Source organism: Cibotium barometz, chromosome 44 (assembly GCF_041138505.1).
Source record: "Cibotium barometz isolate CiBa-2024 chromosome 44, ASM4113850v1, whole genome shotgun sequence".
NCBI classification, from domain to species: domain Eukaryota; kingdom Viridiplantae; phylum Streptophyta; class Polypodiopsida; order Cyatheales; family Cibotiaceae; genus Cibotium; species Cibotium barometz.
In genome coordinates, this window is record NC_141089.1 from 18,024,722 (window position 1) to 18,045,288 (window position 20,567).

The window sequence follows — 20,567 nt, forward strand, 5'->3', positions numbered from 1 at the left end:
TTTATGACCTAACAACTAAATGCGTGAATCATATGTACCACATTCATGGGCTCATATACCCACAGAAGGGAGATGTTATGGCTACTTTGCATTCTACTCTGGAGGAGGATGGTATCACTGTATGACCACAAATTGTCACCATGTAGCATCACGTGGATACTTTTGCTTATGTAACTAGTTGCACACAGTTGTTTCTTTTCCATGGTTCACCATTCAGTATTCATGATACATTCATGATACATTGTACTACCTTTTGGTCTCATAGACCCTCTAGAATACCATGCACCACAATAACTTTTTTCTCCAGGTTTCAATTAACAGCTGGCAAAAAACACAAGGGAAACAAGACCACCTGACTATCGGATTCAAGACGGCTCCGTTTGAGACAGACGATAATAGACCACCAAGTCCGCCCATAAAAGAGTTATATATGGATGATCATTTCACACAGCCAAACTCTCCCTACGATAGAAATATTTGTAGCAAATCAATTTTTTCCACGGTTACGAAACTCGGCTTCTTAGATAGCATAGACCAAACAACTTCAGAAATCCTGCCATTGTCCTGAATCAAAACCGTTTTACATCTATTACTCTTTCCTTAAAGCATTCTTCTTCATTCAAAATAACTTACCTTAACAACACGAGGGACTCCTCTGCCAAAGGAAAGGAGCCTTGTGCATACAGAACTCCTGTAAGGACAGGAGATACCAGCTTCATCTGATTCAGACCCAGTCGTCTTCATCTTCATCTTCATCTCCATCTCCGTCTCCGTCTCCGTCTCCGTCTCCGTCTCCATCTTCATCTTCATCTTCTTCCTCGTCCTCAGACTTCACTAATTTCTTATGCTTCTCTGGAGTACTCTTTGGGGAGTCCTTGGGAACCTCCGGTAGATTAGCACTGCATAAACAAAAACCACCTTAATTTCCTTCTTGTGTATACAGAAAGACCTGGAAGACCAATCCTACCTGTGGGTGATGCTCTTACAAATTCACTAGGCCTTGGCTTGCACGAAAGCGAGCATCAACAGAACAGAACTAAGGAGCACCCAAGCAATAAGAGTGGGAGAGTTCATGGTAAGGCTAGAAAAAGTACCTGGTCAGAGAGTACTCAAACAACACAAACTGTCTAATCTATCATTATCGGGTTGTGATGTTGCACCAAAAGGAAGCCAGTTGCACATTAATTTTACAAAAGGGAAGATATTCTCCCTATGTCCAGGGAAAACAAAAGTTGCCTCTTAGCTACCATCACAGCCCCTCACAAACTTCATGGCTCTACGGATTTGAATTCTACAGCCCTACATGCTACGATATGCATACTTTCACAATCAACACCCAACAACTATACTTTTCAGCACTGAACACTTACTTACCTGCCATAGCCTTCAGCATCCAGTGGCAGCAAAGCTTTTAAGCCATAATATTTCACACCCTAACACAGCACAAGTCGTGGGATGCAGCATAGCGAGCTAGCCAATCACAAATCATAAACATAAAGCAATAAAGATGCACTCCAAAAATGTGCCCAGTCAAGACAGTCGAGCAACCAGAATGTAGCTCTCCAAAGGGGGGGTGAAAAAGGCTTTTGCTATCTGACCTAACATATACGAATCAACTAGCAAACACCTGCACAGCATTAAAAGCGAGTTGTGATCTCCCTTCTTGTCGAGCCATACTGTATGCATGTGTTTAATAGAAGCCGTTTTCACATGTAAGACTGCTCTCTCTGCTGTGACAGATGTACCTGCGGCATTTGTGAGAGAGAATTTATGCACAACTGCACCAAAGATTACAGGATTCGTCCACGTTGAAGGCACTAGAATGCAGTCATGAGCTTGCGCGGCCAAATGTACATTACAATCCTTGTTCCCCACCCTTACCCATGCTAGACCTAAATTGAAAGCACTTCAAGTGCTTGCAAGGCGAGAAAGCCCGCTGTGATCTCCGTTCTTGTCAAGCATTACTGAATGCTGTACCTGTAACATCTGTGGGAAAGAATTATGCACGGCCTGAATCAATAGTGCATGTTTATAAACAACTGATCCAGAGATTACAGGACTCATCCACATTGAGCACTAAGATGCACTTCAATGAGCTGGTGAGATTAAATGTACATAACACTTACTGACGCCAGACCTAAATTGAAAGCATTTCAGAAGAGATTTTGATTTTGGATATGAGGCAGCTCAAATATGAATATTTGGGAAGAATAAAAAGCCAGAATCGTGTGATTAAGACCAGTGTGTGGAAGCCCAAAAAATGCCTCCTTGGGAAGAGACTACAGCATCTACCAAGGAAGTGAGAAATCAAACAGCAGCATCACTGCGCAAATCGATGCTTCAAGTTTTGGTGTTTTGATTGTGTGGGCATCTTTGGAAACTTGTATCCATTGCATAGGAACTTACTAGTGGGTCTCTCCCAGTGCCTTCACTAGTAAATATTTGGAAGTGTGGTACACCCTTGTGGTGCTCACATGTGTGAGTCTCTAATAATATCAAGATAAACGTTCCAATGACATATACAAAAGTGCAAACATGAAACAAAATCCAAAAATAGTTTACACGCATGAGAAATTACTCTCAGCCAGAAGTCTTGCAGAGCCGAGTCGAAATGTAACTCTTCGTATCCATAGTAACTCTTGGTCATGGAGGTGTCCATGCCCTGCCCCCTAAACATTACATGGTTAACTCGAGTACTTGCTTAGATTTACCTAGTCACAATACAACAAGAGATGGGCAATGTACTTGCTGGCAATAAAATCCAAAATAAGGCCAGATACAATGTATCACACTCCTATCATTTTAGATGGGGAATATAAGCTGGTTGCCTCACCAGTTTAGGCAAGGTACGTTACCTACATTCAATTATTTGCTTTTTGAAGATGATTAAGAAACATAAAACATAAATTCCTTTTTCAACTTTACAAAATTCATTGAGGCCGATGCCAAGATTGCCACCTCGACGATAATGCAGCTTCTCAAGGGGGTGAGAAACAAAAAAAGACAAGATAAGTCCTTTGGTGCTTTAGAAGCAAGAACAAGATCGATGTTTAATAACACTAAAAGAGCTGGTCACCTCACCATCTATGTTGCTTATCGTAGATCCAAGTTAACCATTTGTAGTAGAAACGAATGCCAGCAATTTAGCAATAGGTGTATCTTTCTTCCAGAATGGGAGACCCATAGCCTTTGAAAGCAAGAAGCTTTCAAAGACATGGACCGATCACCATTCGTAGGCATGAGGACACTCAATATAGGTCATTCATGCTTTATACATAGAGTAGGTCTAAAGGAAGGGAACGTGCAATCAGATGTGGACTTCCTGTGCAGGACACAAGATAAGTTGACAGTTGCAAAGAGTGCGGAAAAGGAACTTAGTGATCAAGAGACACTATGCATACAATGTCAGACTTGTAGTGTGGAGGACAGATCACCATTGCTGGGCATGCCACACTCAATATAGCTCGATCATGCTTACGTCTATAGGTATCAACAGAAATAACTCATAACCATAGGTGTAAGGGAAGTAAAGACGCAATCAGTTGAGGAATTCTTGCAAACCATGCAAAACATGTTGAAAAATGCAAGAAAGCACATAAAGATTGCTCAGAATCATGCTCAGTATTACACTAAGCAAAGGACAATTTGAGGGTCCTACAAGAGGACATGTAGGCTTACCTTGAAGTTTTGGAAAACTCGAGAGACAGGGAGGACCGGCAAGCATTAAAAGTTGTCGTCATGATTGTTTGGTCCTTACCAAATTAAAAAAGAATTTAGGAGATTACACACTTCGGGTAGTGAAAAAAGTGTTTAGGTGTTGAGGGAATAAAATGCCTAGGGACATTTGAGTTTTAGCATTTTATGTTATATACTTATAACCTTAGTGTGGGCACTTTTAGAAGTTGTGACACTTGGCTAAGGTTGGTACAGCTACTATGCACGAATTAAAGGTGAATATCCAGGTTTTCGTAAGTTCTCATCACCCAGCTCCTGCTTGTTCCACTGTGTACAATTTGTATGTATTCTATTTGTGTTTATGCCTTTGCTTTAGCCATTACAATCACTACAAGTGGTATTACAGCTATTTGCTGGCAGATTGTTGAGGCTGTAAAGCAGATTATTGTGTGTGGTCAACCTTGTGTAGACAAGGTAGTTGTCAAAGGCAGAGCACAGGTTCTGTGAAGGCAGCACACAAGTTCTGTGAAGGCATACAATACCAGCGCACAGGTGGCTGTAAGGTTCAGCAGCGCTCAGGAGGTCGTGAGGAGCAGCGCACGGGTGGTTGTAACACCCAGCAGCGCACCTTTGCCTTGTCATCTGGTGATGAGCAGTAATGGCACAAGCACAGGATGTGTTTGTGGTTTTGACTCGAGAAGATAAACTAGATGGCACTAATTATTCCTTATGGAGTCTTATTGTGTGTAACATGTTGGTTGATAAAGGCTTGTGGGACAGTCTCTGGCAGTGAGCCACGTCCACCCTACAACACCGCAAAGAACTGCAGCACAAAGAGTTGTAGAAGTACCTCATGTTCATTCCTCAAGAGCATAATAGATGGGACTCTAGAGATGATCAAGCTATGTCCCGACTCCTTGTGAGCAACTCTTCCCAAGAATCACATAATACACAGGTATAAACAAGATTAGAGAAAAATAAATTAAAGGGCTGCTGCAGGCAAGCTCACCACCCAACCGTACGTTCGCATCCACAAACCTCCCTTGAGCCAGGGGCTAAGGTTCCACTCCCACAGGTCCATGCCACTCATGGCCCCAGCATCCCATACCACCAGTGCCTGCCCACAAGGGTCCTCGGCAAGACTGCCCGTGATCCGCCATGTCCATGGCACAAGTAAGCCTCTTGGTCTAGGTCAAGACCACAATGAATCAATAATAAACCAAGACTCACTTATTTAGTGCTTATTGCTGCTATAAATAACAATCCAGTCATAAATAGCCATACGCTTGGAGACATATGGACAAAGCATAATCTCCATCACATGATCCCACCCTCTCCGTCTGCCCATCAAATTGAGGATCACCCTCTCCGTTTGCCCATTGAATTGAGGATGATCAAAAAAACACAACTCCGTCCAATCTTTGGATGACATGTTGTAGGAGTGTCGCGCAATCGTAAGGAATTCATCTCCTAATCTTATCACGATAGAAATGAAAGAGAACCATATGCTCTGATACCAATGTAATTCCATAGGTTGGTGTGGAACGTTTGGCTAAACACAATACTAATCAACACACTTAAATACACCAAGATTTAATGGGCAACAAACACGATACAAGATGTAATTTGCTGAATTGACAAGAGACGCACAATGAGCCGGAACGGCTGGCCCTTCCCTCAAAATAATGTTTATAGATCTTGGGAGAACTAAGTATATAGTGTCATGGGGATTTCTAACCAAATTCCATACCAATGCATATGACTACAGTATTGCAAACAATATGGTAGTCGGTTAAGATCTTTAACTCACACTTTCCTCTCAAGTAACCATGTTCTCTTACCATCTGCTCTCTATTGTTCCACCCATACATGGTAGAAACAATCTACAAGAGAGCACATAAGACAAGAGAACACTACACAAGGTATGTGAACATGGAGTCCTGCTCCTTGCTTCCATAATTGAGGATTAAAGCTCAATTGCAGGTAGAGTCGATGTCAGCAGAAGTCTTCGCGATAGAAGCGTCTGGAGTGCATGTAGGGAACCGTAGGAACAAAAGTCTTCAAGTGGATACAGGGAACCCTAGGAAAGCTTCCCCTATGGTTCAGTTTGACAAATGAAGACTGAAATTAGGATTTTCAGCCAAAAGACCAAAAATTATTGAAAATAAAAGGACTATTTTGCTGAATTGCAATCATTGGGAGCGTGTAGGAAAGTGAATACAACCCGGAAACACCCTTGGAAGCTTGAAAAACACTATTACAAGCTTGGATATAGAGTAGGGAAGGAGAACATGCAGAAAATACAGCCAAAAGGCCTCATGAAGGGAAGCGCCTGAGGAAGAAGAGAGATGATGAGATCTATTGCTAGGGAGCATTAAGGGAGGCGCCTACTGCTAGAGAGGAGGAAGGAAGGTGCCTCATGTCCACTTTGGGTGTCAAGCAAACAAGAAAAGTGAGTTGGGGTGCAAGCTGGGATGGACACATGGCTGGTTGCTCTCTTTGAACAAAGGGAATAAGGTCTAGGCAGTGGACATTGAGCTTTGTCCACATTGTGTACGAACACATGGCTCGTCATAATTTATAAGTGAGTTTTGGTCGCCCAATACTTAATAAAGTGTGTACACACTCACTGAGTTACTTATAAATTAATGTTAGTTCCTAAGGCTAGGTTTTGACCAATACTTACCACCTGTCACACATGCCACATAGCCATGTCAACAAACAATTTCACACGCACGGTTCATAGGCAAGCGTCCCCTCAATAGTCTCATACACCAACACAAGAAAAGACACGAGACGTGTTCCTTGCTTCAAGCCCAGAGGCTAGTAAGCACGTCTCAGAAGCCAGTGAGCGTGCCACAAAAGGCTCAGAGGCTCAACAAGCATGGCTCAAAGGCTTAACAAGCATGGTCGTCAACGAACGACTCAAAAGTCCGGTCCTGCCTCAGGTGACAAAGACAACCTACATCGACATACCCCCCTTGCCTAAAGTAGGGGTAAAAAGGATATGATCGAGAGGAGCCTTTTATAGAAATAAGGCATTACAAAATCCAAAAGGATGGAAAATAAATAACTTAGATTTTGGGAGACTACCCAGACGGAGAACCCAAGACTCAACATAAAATAGAAAATAGATAATTATTTAGAGATTAAGATCCCTCCTCGAACATATGTCGATGAAGTGTATGTTAGAAGTCATCTCCTGTCTATACATATACACCAGGGCCTTAGTTGTGGGTGTGCTCGCCCTTATTAGGTGTTTTCTCATTTTTTCCTACTCTCCGTATTTTTCCCCCATTTTTCCCTATTTTTCTTGGCTTGGGTGGTTGCCAAGTGGCGGTAGGAGGACCCTGTTGTTGGCCGACTGCATCAGTGTACATACTGGAGCTGGCCAACTGATTTGCATGAGCCGTGGACTTCACAGATGCTGGCCGACACCCCTGCTGCTGGCTGACTGTACACATCAGCAAGTCGTGGAGTTTTGTGGTCCTGTCGGCTACCCTACAGCAGGCCGACTGCACTATGGGGGCCATATAAAATGGCCCCACACCCCTTGCCAGTTTTGTATCATTCCGGGATTCTTCTTGTGTATATAGAGCAGAGTTACACGCCTCTATCTCTCTATCTCTTGTGCTGTTATTTTCTGTATTGCGTTTTGCTCTCGTGTTTCCAGATCTGGTCATCATCTCCGCTGCGTATTCTGACATGGTATCAGAGCCTAGGCTCTAGATAGTTCTTGGGATTTGTGTGAGCAAGAGGGGGACTGTTGTGTTGCTGATTGGTGGAATGTTCGGGACTGTTTGGGAAGAGGAGAAGTAAGAGAACGGCGGGCTGATTTGCTGGACAGCCACTTGCAGGTGTTAGTTCTTCTTTGTTCCCACCCACCCACCCTTTTTCAGAGTACATCCCCACAATGGCAGATCTGTTAGAGATGGCCGAGAGACATGTGAAGATCCCGACACTCCCCACGTTCCCAGTGGACCCTCAGTTGGACGCGAACAACTACGGCATATGGAAGGTTATGATGGAATCTGTTCTGGAGTCTTACGACCTCACTGATTTCATCATTGTTGGGGTTCCACGGTCGGAAGTAGAGGAAGGGGAGTTACCATCGATCCGAAAGGACCAGGAGGCACAGGCACAGGCACAGGCACAGGCACAGGCACAGATGTGGGATCGTGTCAACGCCAGGGTCCGTTCGTTTATCTTCCAGAACTGCACACCGCAAGTAATCAATCATGTAAAGCATATGACGCTAACCAAAGGTATATGGTAGCATTTGGCCTCTCTTTACAACAGGGTATCGCCCGTGAAGAGGATTTCCTTGAAAGTACAGATGCGAGTTATTAGCCCTGCAAAGTCGTTGACGATGCGGGAGCATATTAACAAGCTGCAGGCTCTTCAGCAGGAAGTTCTTCAGGCTGGGAAGGAGATATCGTCAGAGGACATGGCATAACATTGTTGTCGCATTTGCCCTCTCAGTACTCAGCATTTTACTCGTCTTTGATTACCAGTGGCAAGCTCAGCACCATCACGTGGGAGGAGCTTGTGCCCATGGTCTTGGACCAAGAGGAATGATTCACGAACCCTCCGGGTGGAGGTTCGGAGGCCTTAACTGGCCAACGGTCGAAAGGCCGTAGCATGGGCAAAGGGAAGGCTTCATCGGAGAAGTCTTCTGAGAAGAATTCCGTTACTGACCGCGAGAAACTAAAGGCAGAGAGGACCTGTAATGATTGTGGCGAGAAAGGCCACTATTGGAGGCACTATCCCAAGCGGAAGACCGAGAAGGGTGAAGATTCCTCAGCAGCAAACATGTAGACTCCGGCTTTTGTGCACCTGGAGGTGATGGACGCCGATGTTTCATTTTCTTCCAGAAGGGAGGAGGTTAGAGGATTCTCCGCAGCGGATACTCGGGAGTGGATTCTAGACAGTGGTGCTTCGAGGCACATGACTCCTTCCCGTTCAGATTTACAGGATCTCTGCAAGTATTCTGGTCACATTCTTACTGGGGATACATCCACTATCCCAGTTCACAGTGAAGACAGGATGGAGATAGTTCCCGATGGCAGAGGGGAAAAGCATTCCTCCCAAGTGTTGTATGTTCCGTCACGTGGTTTTCAGGTTTGCAAGACTGGCGTACGGGTGGAGTTTGATGAGCATTTTGTTGCTCTCCGGGACAAAGCAACAAGCTAGGTGGTTTGGGAAGGCGGAGTGGAGAATGGAGTTTACAAGCTTCCAACACTCTCTCTCCCAGGTCCTCAGGTTTGTGATGAGTGGCAGTCTGGTAATGGCCACTTAAGTGTGGATACGCTGCAGGTGCAGGCTTTCCGAGACTAGATGGTGGATAGCCTGCCAATTGATGGCAGCAGTTGGCAGGAACCTTCCAGTACTGATGTTGATAGTTCTTGTGTTCGTCAGTCAGAGGAAACTGAACAGGTAACTTATGCTCTGATGTCTCATAGTATTCAGGACAAAGAAACTCCTGTAGATGGGGATTGATTGATGGAGTCCGACTCCACAGTTGGAGTGACTCAGTTTGGGGAGGAGATCCGGACACAAGGAGATCTACTTCAGGCCCAGGAGCAGTTTTACGGTGCAGTAAGAGGCAGTCATCTTTTGCCTTGTCGACGACAAAGGCAGAGTATCGGGCTGCTTGTGAGGTGGTGAGGATGCAGAGGTTGCATTGCAGGATTGGGCTTCCATTGGAGGAACCCATGGTCATCCAGAGCCACTTTGTTCGTGAACAGATCGTTGCTGATGACATCTTGCTAGAGTTCTGTTCGACGGAGGACAGTACAAGGGACCTCTTCACGAAGTCGCTATCTCAAGATTTGCTCAGGCGGCACCCTAGCTCCCTGTGGTTGGTTTCACAGCCAGGAGCTGAGAGGGGGTGTTAGAAGTCATCTCCTGTCTATACATATACACCAGGGCCTTTGTTGTGGGTGTACCCGTCCTTATTAGGTGTTTTCGCATTTTTTCCCACTCTCCGTATTTTTCCCTATTTTTCTTGGCTTGGGTGGTTGCCCTGTGGTGGCAGGAGGACCCTGTTGTTGGCCGACTGCATCAGTGTACATACTGGAGCTGGCCGACTGATTTGCATGAGTCGTGGACTTCACAGATGCTGGCGGACACCCCTGCTGCTGGCCGACTGTACACATCAGCAAGTCGTGGAGTTTTGTGGTCCTGTCGGCTGCCCTACATCAGGCCGACTGCACTATGGGGGCCATATAAAATGGCCCCACACCCCTTGCCAATTTTGTATCATTCCGGGATTCTTCTTCTGTATATAGAGCAGAGTTACACGCCTCTATCTCTCTATCTCTTGTGCTGTTATTTTCTGCATTGCGTTTTGCTCATGTGTTCCCAGATCTCGTCATCGTCTCCGCTACCTATTCTGACAATGTAGGCATCCTCTTTCAATCGTTTCTAAAACTCCAACACTTGATGATTCAAGTATGAGACGAGTTCTTGCAAAGATCAACAGCTTTGTGATGGTGCTTGTAGTACGGATAGTTACAATTCTTTTAGGCATAAAAGCTAGGGCAGAAGGCCCGAGGAAATAAATGAGTTCCTCCATGATACTTTATCTCAAAGATTAACAATATGATCAATCAATACCTTGCTGACATGTGCGATTTGTGGCAAAGGAGGCGGCCGAGCCGGAGCTCAATGGAGGCAGGAAATGTTGTAGAGGACAACCCCAAGGAGGCGACCTGCATATACCCGAGAGGGGCAAAGTGGCGACTCCAAAAAAAAAACATAATGCAAAAAGTGAGCTGACCGACTACTCACACATTGGCGAGGGCCACATGGATTTAATAGTGCCGTGGAGAAGTAGCTGTTACTGCTGCAGCACAGAAGTGTCTCACAAAAAAAAATGCAAGAGAAGGGCACCAAGTGTGAAGTAAACAACACGTGCTATGTAGATTCCTCGTTGGAGAAGAGCACGTAGCCTGATGAGAAACAAAAAACGCACAGTTGTTGGCGGTTGCGGGCCAACAACAACAAAGAGTCCATCATGGTCCCCTTGCTTAGCAGCCCTTGCGCCACCGTCACAAGATGCCTGTCCTTCAAGTCGAAACGCCCATGCAGCTAGTAATGCCGACAGCAGCTAATATTAGTGAGTCATAGCGATGATAAGTAAGACATTGGCCGGCATTGTGGTGAAGTTGGTCGTGTTGCTGATGCCGTGGCGGGGTGATCATAGAAGACCTTGGCCAGCACTGCTAATGATATTCTTCAAGGCCTTCCATGTCGACAAGCAGCGTGAGCAGCAGATCTCGGGCAGTAACAATGATGTGGTGATCAAGGCTCCCAAAAAAAAGGCACAGATACTGATAGTGGCGGCTGTTAAGAGGCACCCATGAAAAGAAAAAAAAAATGCAAGCTGGCAGTGTGAGGCAGCAGCACAAGCGATGGCTAGTGGCAGAGAAAAAACCCAAATGTGAGAGTAGTAGAGACATCGCATGGTGGTCTGATAAAAAACGTAGAGTCCCCAGCACATGGCTGCTTCATAAGGACTAAGAACATAGAATAGAGAAAGTGCAAGAAAATGCAGAGCTATGGAGGCTTGAAGTTCACGGCGATGATGGGAATCATATAGACATGGGTAGGGTGAAGAAAAAGATCAAGATGGAGATGGTGTGGTGGCTCTGATACCATGTTGGCAATCACAAGGAGGTGAGAGAGAGAGAGAGAGAGAGAGAGAGAGAGAGAGAGAGCTCAAGTGTGAGAGAGAGATTGCACAACTTGAATGGTACTCATATGAAAGAATGAAGGACCCAAGTACATCCTTTTATAGGCACCAAGGCCTTTCTCTAGGACCCTACATAAGTGTGTGTTCACACCACAAAAGACACTAGACTCCAGACTAACTCTGAAATATGCAACATCATTGTCCAAGTATATGTGATGTGTCAAAGGTAGTTCTTCATGTCAATGATGGGAATCATATAGACGGGTAGAGTGATGAAAAAAATCAAGATGGAGATGGTGGCTCTGATACCATGATGGCAATCACGAGGAGGGGTGTGTGTGTGTGTGTGTGTGTGTGTGTGTGAGAGAGAGAGAGAGAGAGTGTGAGAGAGATTGCACAACTTGAATGGTACTCATATGAAAGAATGAAGGACCCAAGTACACACTTTTATAGGCACCAAGGCCTTTGTCTTTTGACCCTAAAGAAGAGGGTGTACCACAAAAGACACTAGACTCTAGACTAACTCCGAAATATCCAACATCATTGCCCCAATATGTGTGATGTGTCAAAGGTAAGGAAGGCTTTACAACCTATAAAAGGCATTGTGCTCTTCGAAGCTAGTAACACATTAATCAACAGAAGATTCACTGAGTTGTGTATATTCTCTCTCTAGAAGTTCTCTCTCTCTCTCTCTCTCTCTCTCTCTCTCTCTCTCTCTCATCAGAGAGAGAGAGAGAGAGGGCTTTTTGCCACACGGCTCCCGAGTGGCTATTGGTCAGCTCAGAGTTTCATCACACCGATTGGAGATTGAGACTGGCAGAGCAGCACGGATCCCCCGAGAGGAGAGGGTATGCAGATTGTGCAGAGAGGAGGTGGAGAGTGAGGAGCATTATGTATGCAGATGCAGAGCATATACAGCCATCAGAGAGAGATATTCCATTTTATTCAGAGAGCCACATTCCCTACGCCAGATCTTTGAGACAGCAGACCAGCGCATACTGGGGAGATACATTCTAGACATACAGCGCCACAGAGAGACATTATTACAGGCTCAGACAGCTCCAGAGGGGGGGCGACAGACACAGATTACTACATTTTTTCAGAGATCCATACCCCTCCCAGCCCCTACACGGCAGGGAATTACTCTCCAGAGAGCAGAGACACTTAGAGCCCGCAGGAGACAGAGGACACCTGGCTTTCGGACACCACGCCTATACCAGAGAGAGATGACAGAGATCAGAGCTCAGTTTCACAGAGAGGGTGCGGAGCGACTGGCTCGCTTCAGAGCACACCCAGGCATGTTCTTCAGGGAGCTGTGGACACCCCCTTCACTGATGTATACCATTTTATACCCCCAGTATGGTACAGGATGGAGCTAGCTAGGTTGCATATCATGATTGTATACTCCATGCATATAGCTTTGCATTCTCCTAGTAATAGAGCTCCATCCCCTGCACACCCAGATTCAGCTTTTTTTTATTCAGTACTTTTTCATTTTGTTGGGATGACAGAGGATACCCCATACAGGTACTCCGATTTGTCTCATAGGCCGAGTTCGGTCTTTTGGAAGACGTTAATAAAATCTTTCTTTCTTTCTTTCTTTCTTTCTCTCTCTCTCACACACACACACACACTATGGGTACCTTTTATCCAACATAACCTTGCTAACCCTAATCTCTCTCGCCACCATGTTGACCTTTATCTCTAGATTCATGGAGGAATATGAGGGAGCTCACTAACCTCATCCATGATGTTACCAACTATGTATCTCTAGCCTATTTAAGAGGGTCTCTATGAAAGAAGACATGTGAGAGAATTATCTCAATCTTGGTGGTCTAGCTTATCTTGTGGTTAGATTATGATTACCACTAATACTTGTAAGTATGCTTCTGCTGTCATGAGAATCCTCTATTTCAACCTCCATAACTCTTGTATTGGGAATAAATCCAACATTATCTCCCATATTTGGTATCAAAGCTAGGGCACAATATTTTCGAGCCATCATTAGTAGTATTCATGATTTTTGAGCAGCTGTAGTGCTGTTGATTCCAGACGACCCCACAATACAAGGCCACTCTCAGAAATTAACCCATGGGCTTTAAGCTTAGCTCATAAGCCTTCTCCAACTCGAAGGGCGTGGACCAACTGAAAAGAACCATGGCGAAATCAAGAAGACATGTGAGAGAATTATCTCAATCTTGGTGGTCTAGCTTATCTTGTGGTTAGATTATGATTACCACTAATACTTGTAAGTATGCTTCTGCTGTCATGAGAATCCTCTATTTCAACCTCCATAACTCTTGTATTGGGAATAAATCCAACATTATCTCCCATATTTGGTATCAAAGCTAGGGCACAATATTTTCGAGCCATCATTAGTAGTATTCATGATTTTTGAGCAGCTGTAGTGCTGTTGATTCCAGACGACCCCACAATACAAGGCCACTCTCAGAAATTAACCCATGGGCTTTAAGCTTAGCTCATAAGCCTTCTCCAACTCGAAGGGCGTGGACCAACTGAAAAGAACCATGGCGAAATCATGATTGTAATCAGCGCTACGTGACTGGAGAAGACTCGTAAGTCGAAACCAACTTAGACCTTGGAAGGTTTCATTGACTGGTTGCTAAGAGCCAAGCTCTTTATCAGTTTCCAGTTCAAAGACATTAAATCGTGATTAATACTAATCACTGTATTATTTGAGGGTCTTTCAAGCTTCAAGGCTTAAAGGTTGGAGTTGCTCTAACATTGTTCTAGCTTAAATCTCCAAAGCCCCTTGGTTTACCACTACTATTGTGCACATTAAATTAGGGTGTTTTCTACATAATCATTAACAAAGTGATTAGTGAAGTGTGGTGGTTTTAGGGGTTAATTAACACTCCTTTGGAGTTGTTTTTCACAATGCCTTCTTCCTATGAGTCCTCCAATGTAAACAAGCTTAAGGCCAAGAAGAAAATTAGAAAGACCAAACCCAAAACAAGTTCTAAATCATACGACTATGCATGTGCTAGAGAATTAGGCTTTTCTGAATTTATGAGCAATAATATGCATTTTATGTAAAGGAAGGACTCTAGTAACTTGAGAGCTTGGACCTTCTTCATTTAGATATTGCTTAGGAGTCTCCTAAGTAAGTTTGGAGTCCAAAGCACACAAATCATAGTCACATGGGTCGGGTGACGAGAACGGGGACAGGGAAGGGTTGGGGATGGGGATGGGGATGGGGATGGGGAACGCCTAGAGGCAGGGAACGGGGACAGGGGTGAGACGCTACACAAGAAAATGCATCAATATATCCATCACATGTTTAAGTATTTATACTATATTTCAGTACTCTGAAAGAACGCACACAAAATGACACAATTCATGATTCATCTTACAAAAATAGTGTACCAGTAACCGTGTATGTAACTGTGTACACAAAAAGTTAAAACACAATACAATTGTCGAAACTCAAGGCTGAAGCATAGTCTATTGACTCTAGAATGTAGATACTAGAAAATAAACATGTCTACATAAATATAGCTTGGGTAGTAGGCCCTAAAGGCTGAGCTCCACATGTGACATCCAAGGCTGAAGCTTGCGGCACTACGCTAATCTAAAATCATCAATCAGAATCCATACTGAACGAAACGTTGGCCTTGTCATGAGCATCAGTCTCTGTTTCCTCAACCTGCTCATTCTCCTTCTCTTATTGCTGCTCCCACTCTACATAAGGATCAGCTTTTGCAATCACCCCCTTGCCCAACAATAAAACTTAAAAACTTAAAACCTAAGAGGCAAAGCCGTCAAAAAGAAAAAATCATGTTTTTTTCTCCACGTCCCCAAACACCCCCGTCCCAGAAATTTAAGACGTCCCCTGGTGAGGAATAGCACATGGGACATCCCCCATGTGAAGTGACGCATCCCCGTGTGAAAGGGAGGCCGGGACAGCGTTTCCCCGTCCCAAAGGCCCGGGACGAGAGTCCCCTGTCACTATGACACAGATCAGTTTAATGGGAAAGGATTTCACACATAGCAAACTAAAGTCAAATTTGTTTTAATGAAGAAGGGTTTAAGGACCATTGCCAATGGCAAGGAGAAGAAACCAACCACAAGTGAAATGAGGAAACATGGGCTGCACACAATGAAAAAGCATTCGCAATTATAGCACTTGGGATGAGTGACTGTAGGTGAGGCTTGGGACACATTGGATAGGATCTTTGGGACGAAGGGTAAACATTCAAAGATTAGCTTAAAGATCAAATTTTTTAAACTTAAAATGAATTCCACTGACACCTTTCCAGAGCACTTAAATAACATGAAGAGCCTTATGGCTCAATCAACAGCAATTGGTGCTCCAGTTGATGAAGGAGATGCCTTAGCAATACTCCTAAAGAATATGCATGGTGAAGACTATGGTCATCTTTGTCACCACCTTGCCTAACTTGTCATATCCAAAGTTAGATGGTATAGAAGCTACATTATTTGAAGAATAAAAAAGAAAGCTAGACAAAAGCTTTTTACTCAAAGAACAAGCACATCAACAACAACAAAATCTTCAACAAAAGCTACATCCCCACAAAGATGAACGACAAGAAGCCTTGTGGTTTCTATGGAAAGAAAAAACCATTTCGTGGAACACTGCTTCTTGAAAAAGAAGGTCCAAGCTCTCGACCAATAATTAAGGGGAAAACCTTGACGTGCGCAAGCTCCCACTAGCCCCCCCCCCCCCCCCCCCCCCCCCCCCCCCCTCTCTTTCACCCGCACCACTTGCGCCCTTCCCCCACCCTCTCTTTTTCTTTTTCTTTTTCTTTTTCCCTCTTTTCTTTTTTCTTTCTTTCTTTCTTTGTTTTTTCGTTTTCTTTCTTCTTCTTTTCTTTTTTCTTTCTTTCTTTCTTCTTCTTCTTCTTTTTCTCATCCTCCTTTTCGTTCCCCGTCCATCTCCTTTCTCACCTTCTTTGCAGGTTCGTGCTTTCTTTTTGGGGTTTTCGGCTAGATTCGGCCTTTTTTGGTCGTCACCCTCACGAGGACTCCATGGCAGCTGCTCTGTCATCCCCGACCGAAGCCGTCGTTGCTTGCATTACCTTCTCCAAAGCAGATCTACAGGTTCTTGCCACGACTATTGCCTCACTTGAGGCCTCCACCCTAGTCTGCAAAATTGTTGGTAGCCGGCCCTCACAAGGCCAGCGGGGATTCCATCCCTACACATCTATGTAGCCTCGCCGGAGCCTATACCACATTGTATATCTATTCCTAGCCTTCGAAGCGACCCCATACAGTAGCGCGCGGAGTATTTTCTAGCCTTCCAAGCCAATGCTTCATTTGCAAACAGATGGGTCATTTTAGCTAGAGCTTGCCCTCGACGACCGCCTCCAGTGCCCCACCCCCCCCCCTTTCGCCCCAATTCTACTGTTGATCCTCACCAAGGGGTAGAGCGAGAGGCAAACCCTCGTTTAGGAGAGCACTAGGCCCCGACTTCGAGTGACCCAGCGGACGGTTGGATCGGGCTCAAGCCGCCAGACGACCACTAGAGCCGAGCGCCACCGCCGTGCGCGCTAGGTTGGCAGATCTCAAAAGGAGTCGGTTCTGTCAGAGAACCATTTATGAGCATTTATCTCAGCACTCTCCCATTGGTGACGCGCCCTCTCCAGTCTCGGAGCGGGTCCTTCCGGCCCCACCAATTTAGCGGCTGATTCCTCATCAAGATTCCCACCCCGACCTTCAGGGTTCAGAGAGGCCGGCCGATTCCTCTCTGAGCCCCTCATGGGTCCTTGCTCTCAGCTTTCCTGTCCAATGGATCCCTCACAAAAGCAACCCTCCTCGGCCCCTCTTCCCCCCCCCCCCCCCCCCCCCCGCGGACCCGGAGCAAAGGCAATCGGCAAGATCAATGCATCGCTTGATTCACCGCTTTTCCGAGCCAGTGGAGATGACCATTGCCGCCTCCCCGGTGAGCTCTCCCGCAAAAGCCCCCCCCCCCCCCCCCCCCCCCCCCCCCCCGCGCGGGGGGGGGGGGGGGGGGGGGGGGGGGAATCTTGGGACAGTCTATGGATTACAGTTTCTTCCTGTGTTTGCCAATGGAAGGGACTGACATTTTTCAGGAGACACTAACCCCTCTTCGGGTTTGTGTGGTTTTTCACCACTCCAGACCCTCTACGTCAGATAATGGCGCGATGATCTTCTCTTTCCCCTTCAGTGCAACCCCTCGGGACAGAGTGGGATCCTAAGTTGGTGGCAGCTTCTATGCAGGGTAAGGCAGTTAAACTCTCCCACCATCTCCACGATCTCCGCATCACGATATCCTCACCCATTTTTGGCCTCTGGAGGTGCTGCTTTTTGTGTTCATGCATACTTCTGTTGCGGTACCTCTTCCCCCTCGTACAGATACCTCTACGGTGATCGATGGAGTCTGGAGCATGCATACGCGCGAGCTCGTGCAGAGTGGCGTCATTTGGAGGACATGATTAGTGTCCACTTGGCACGCCTTTGTCCCCACACAAATTGTGATTATTCCCCATCTAAACCCTCGCCCAAGACTCTTCGAGTGGAGGGCAGTTCCGCCAATGCCACATCACACCGAGATTGATATGCGAATTGTTTCATGGAACATTCAGGGTTTAGGGGGGCCTCAGTGCTTTCATAGACGAGGCGTCCTACATGGCGAGCGTTAGAGGGCCATAGTGGGGAGACCCATAGACATTTTGTTCCTCCAGGAGCATCATGTCTTAGAGGGGCGCACCTGCGGATGTGGGAAGATTCTTCCAAGCAAGAGTCACACTTTCTGGTCCCCATCCTTCGGCCCCTCAAGGATGCACGGAGGGGTGTGTAAATCTGTAAGTGAGCAGCTGCTGCCGCAGTGATTGGCTCAGGAGTCATTGTCCCCGGGCATGCAAAGTGGATTACCATTACTATTAGAGAGAATAGTGTTGGGTTCCTCAACGTTTACGCTCCGAACGTTGCTACAGGTAGAGCCCTCTTTTGGTGCTTTGTACGGCAGGCCCTCCCTCAGGCTGATTTTTGGTGCTTGGGCGGTGACTTTAACATGATAGAGGCAACAGAGGACAGACTTGGAGGTGGCACAGCCACAATTTCAAGAGCAGAGTATTTAGCCTGGGAGGAGATGATTCTTACAGTCAAGGGACAGGACCCTTGGCATCTTCACAGTTTGGTCATAGCCCCGGGAGCCTTTTCTTCTTGAGGTCGGATAGGAGGAGCACCGGCCCCAACCTCTCCAAACTTGACAGATTTTATGTTGATGAGTGGGCTTGCAACCGAGGGGGTATGATTGGTATTTTGGCAGGCACTTCATTTTCAGACCACACCCCGGTTATTTTGTCCTTAGAGGACCCCTGGAGGTATGACAGGCATGTGAGCTCGAGGATTCCGGACAGCCTCATTCAGGACCCCGAGATTTGCAGCAAGATAGAGCAGATATGGGCGGGATTGGATTTTCTTTTAAGCTCTGCTGCGTGCACTTTATATGAGGGCTTAGGAGACATCAAATGTTTCTTGCAGGAGGCAGCCCATAGCCGACTAGAGGGTTCCCGGGAGCAAGAGAGGAGTTTGAGGAGTCGTCTTGCCTCTTTACAACGGCTTTGAGAGAGGTCCCCGGATAGCCAATGGATCGAGAGTCAACTTGCCGCCACTCGCACGGAGATTAGATCCATAGAGGAGAGGAGGGTGGAGTACAAGTATCATGACAGGGCCTCTTTCTAGACTCAGGCAAGCGATAGAGTCACAAGGGATTGAGACAGCCGGCCCACACAGGAGGAGAGACGGTATTCGCAGGTTGCGTGGCTAGGATGAAGTGATTGTTCAAAATCCCCCCCCCCCAAGTGAGAGCCACCGCCACGGACTTTTTTCGATCCCTCCTCTAGTGCCATAGCATCTCCACAAGTGGTGGAAGCACGTGAGAGGGTCTGGCGGCATACGAGGGAGGTGGTTCCCCTTTCTCTTCGGTCATTCTTATTGACACCATTCACTGCTAAGGAGTTGACAGAGGCATTGACGGGACGGCCACAATTTCAGGAGCAGAGTACTTAACCTAGGAGGAGATGATTCTTACAGTCAAGGGACAGGACCCTTAGCATCTTCAGAGTTTGGGCGTAGCCTCGGGAGCCTTTGCTTCTTGAGGTCGGATAGGAGGAGCACCGGCCCCAACCTCTCCAAACCTGACAGATTTTATGTTGATGAGTGGGCTTGCAACCGAGGGGGTATGATTGGTATTTTGGCAGGCACTTCATTTTCAGACCATACCCCGGTTATTTTGTCCTTAGAGGACCCCTGGAGGTATGACAGGCATGTGATCTCGAGGATTCCGGACAGCCTCATTCAGGACCCCGAGATTTGTAGCAAGAGGAGCAGATATGGGCGAGATTGGATTTTCTTTTAAGCTCTATTGCGCGCACTTTGGATGAGGGCTTAGGAGAGATCAGATGTTTCTCGCAGGAGGCAGCCCATAGCCGACTAGAGGGTTTCCGGGAGCAAGAGAGGAGTTTGAGGAGGAGTCTTGCCTTTACAACGGCTTTGAGAGAGGTCCCGGGGTAGCCAATGGATCGAGAGTCAACTTGCCACCACTCGCACGGAGATTAGATCCATAGAGGAGAGGAGGGTGGAGTACAAGTATCATGACAGGGCCTCTTTCTGGTGTCAGGCAAGTGATAGAGTCGTAGGGGATTGAGATAGCCGGTCCACACAGGAGGAGAGACGGTATTTCTAGTGCCCTAGCATCTCCACAAGTGGTGGAAGCACGTGAGAGGGTCTGGCGGCATACGAGGGAGGTGGTTCCCCTTTCTCTTCGGTCATTCTTTTTGACACCATTCACTGCTAAGGAGTTGGCAGAGGCATTGACGGCACTCCCCAGGGGTGGACAAGCTTCCAGTCTCCTTTTTTCTTCGCCATTGGGACCTCATGGCAAGTGGCCTTTGAGCTGCCTTCAATGAGATTATGATCACAGGTGCAATGCCAGAGAGGCCCTCAGAGGGCTTGATTCCAAGAAGGGTGGTGACAGATTGGAGATCTGGCAATGGAGACCCATCACTCTTCTAGGGACAGCCTATATGATCTTGGCCAAGGCCATCACCATAAGACTTCAACTGTTTCTCCCAAACTTGATCCACGACACCCAGACTGGCTTTGTTCATGATCGGAGCATTCTGGACAACATCTTTACCTTATGGGAGGCGATAGCTTCGGCCAGGAAGCGATAGCAAGACCTCATTGT

General features: G+C 46.3%; 1 protein-coding gene across 3 annotated transcripts in view; it reads right to left on the minus strand.

The window, feature by feature from the left end:
- Window positions 1-286: 286 nt before the first annotated feature.
- The window catches only part of LOC147613023 (uncharacterized), a 62,599-nt gene continuing 42,318 nt past the window's right edge, over window positions 287-20,567 (minus strand). For 2 of the 3 annotated variants that reach the window (XM_086782317.1, XM_086782318.1), the window contains one exon: window positions 287-899. In XM_086782317.1, coding sequence (XP_086638443.1) covers window positions 725-899 — 175 coding nt within the window. In that variant the 3' untranslated portion in view covers window positions 287-724. The remainder of the gene's footprint in view (window positions 900-20,567) is intronic. The other variant, XR_015263339.1, reaches the window with a different exon arrangement.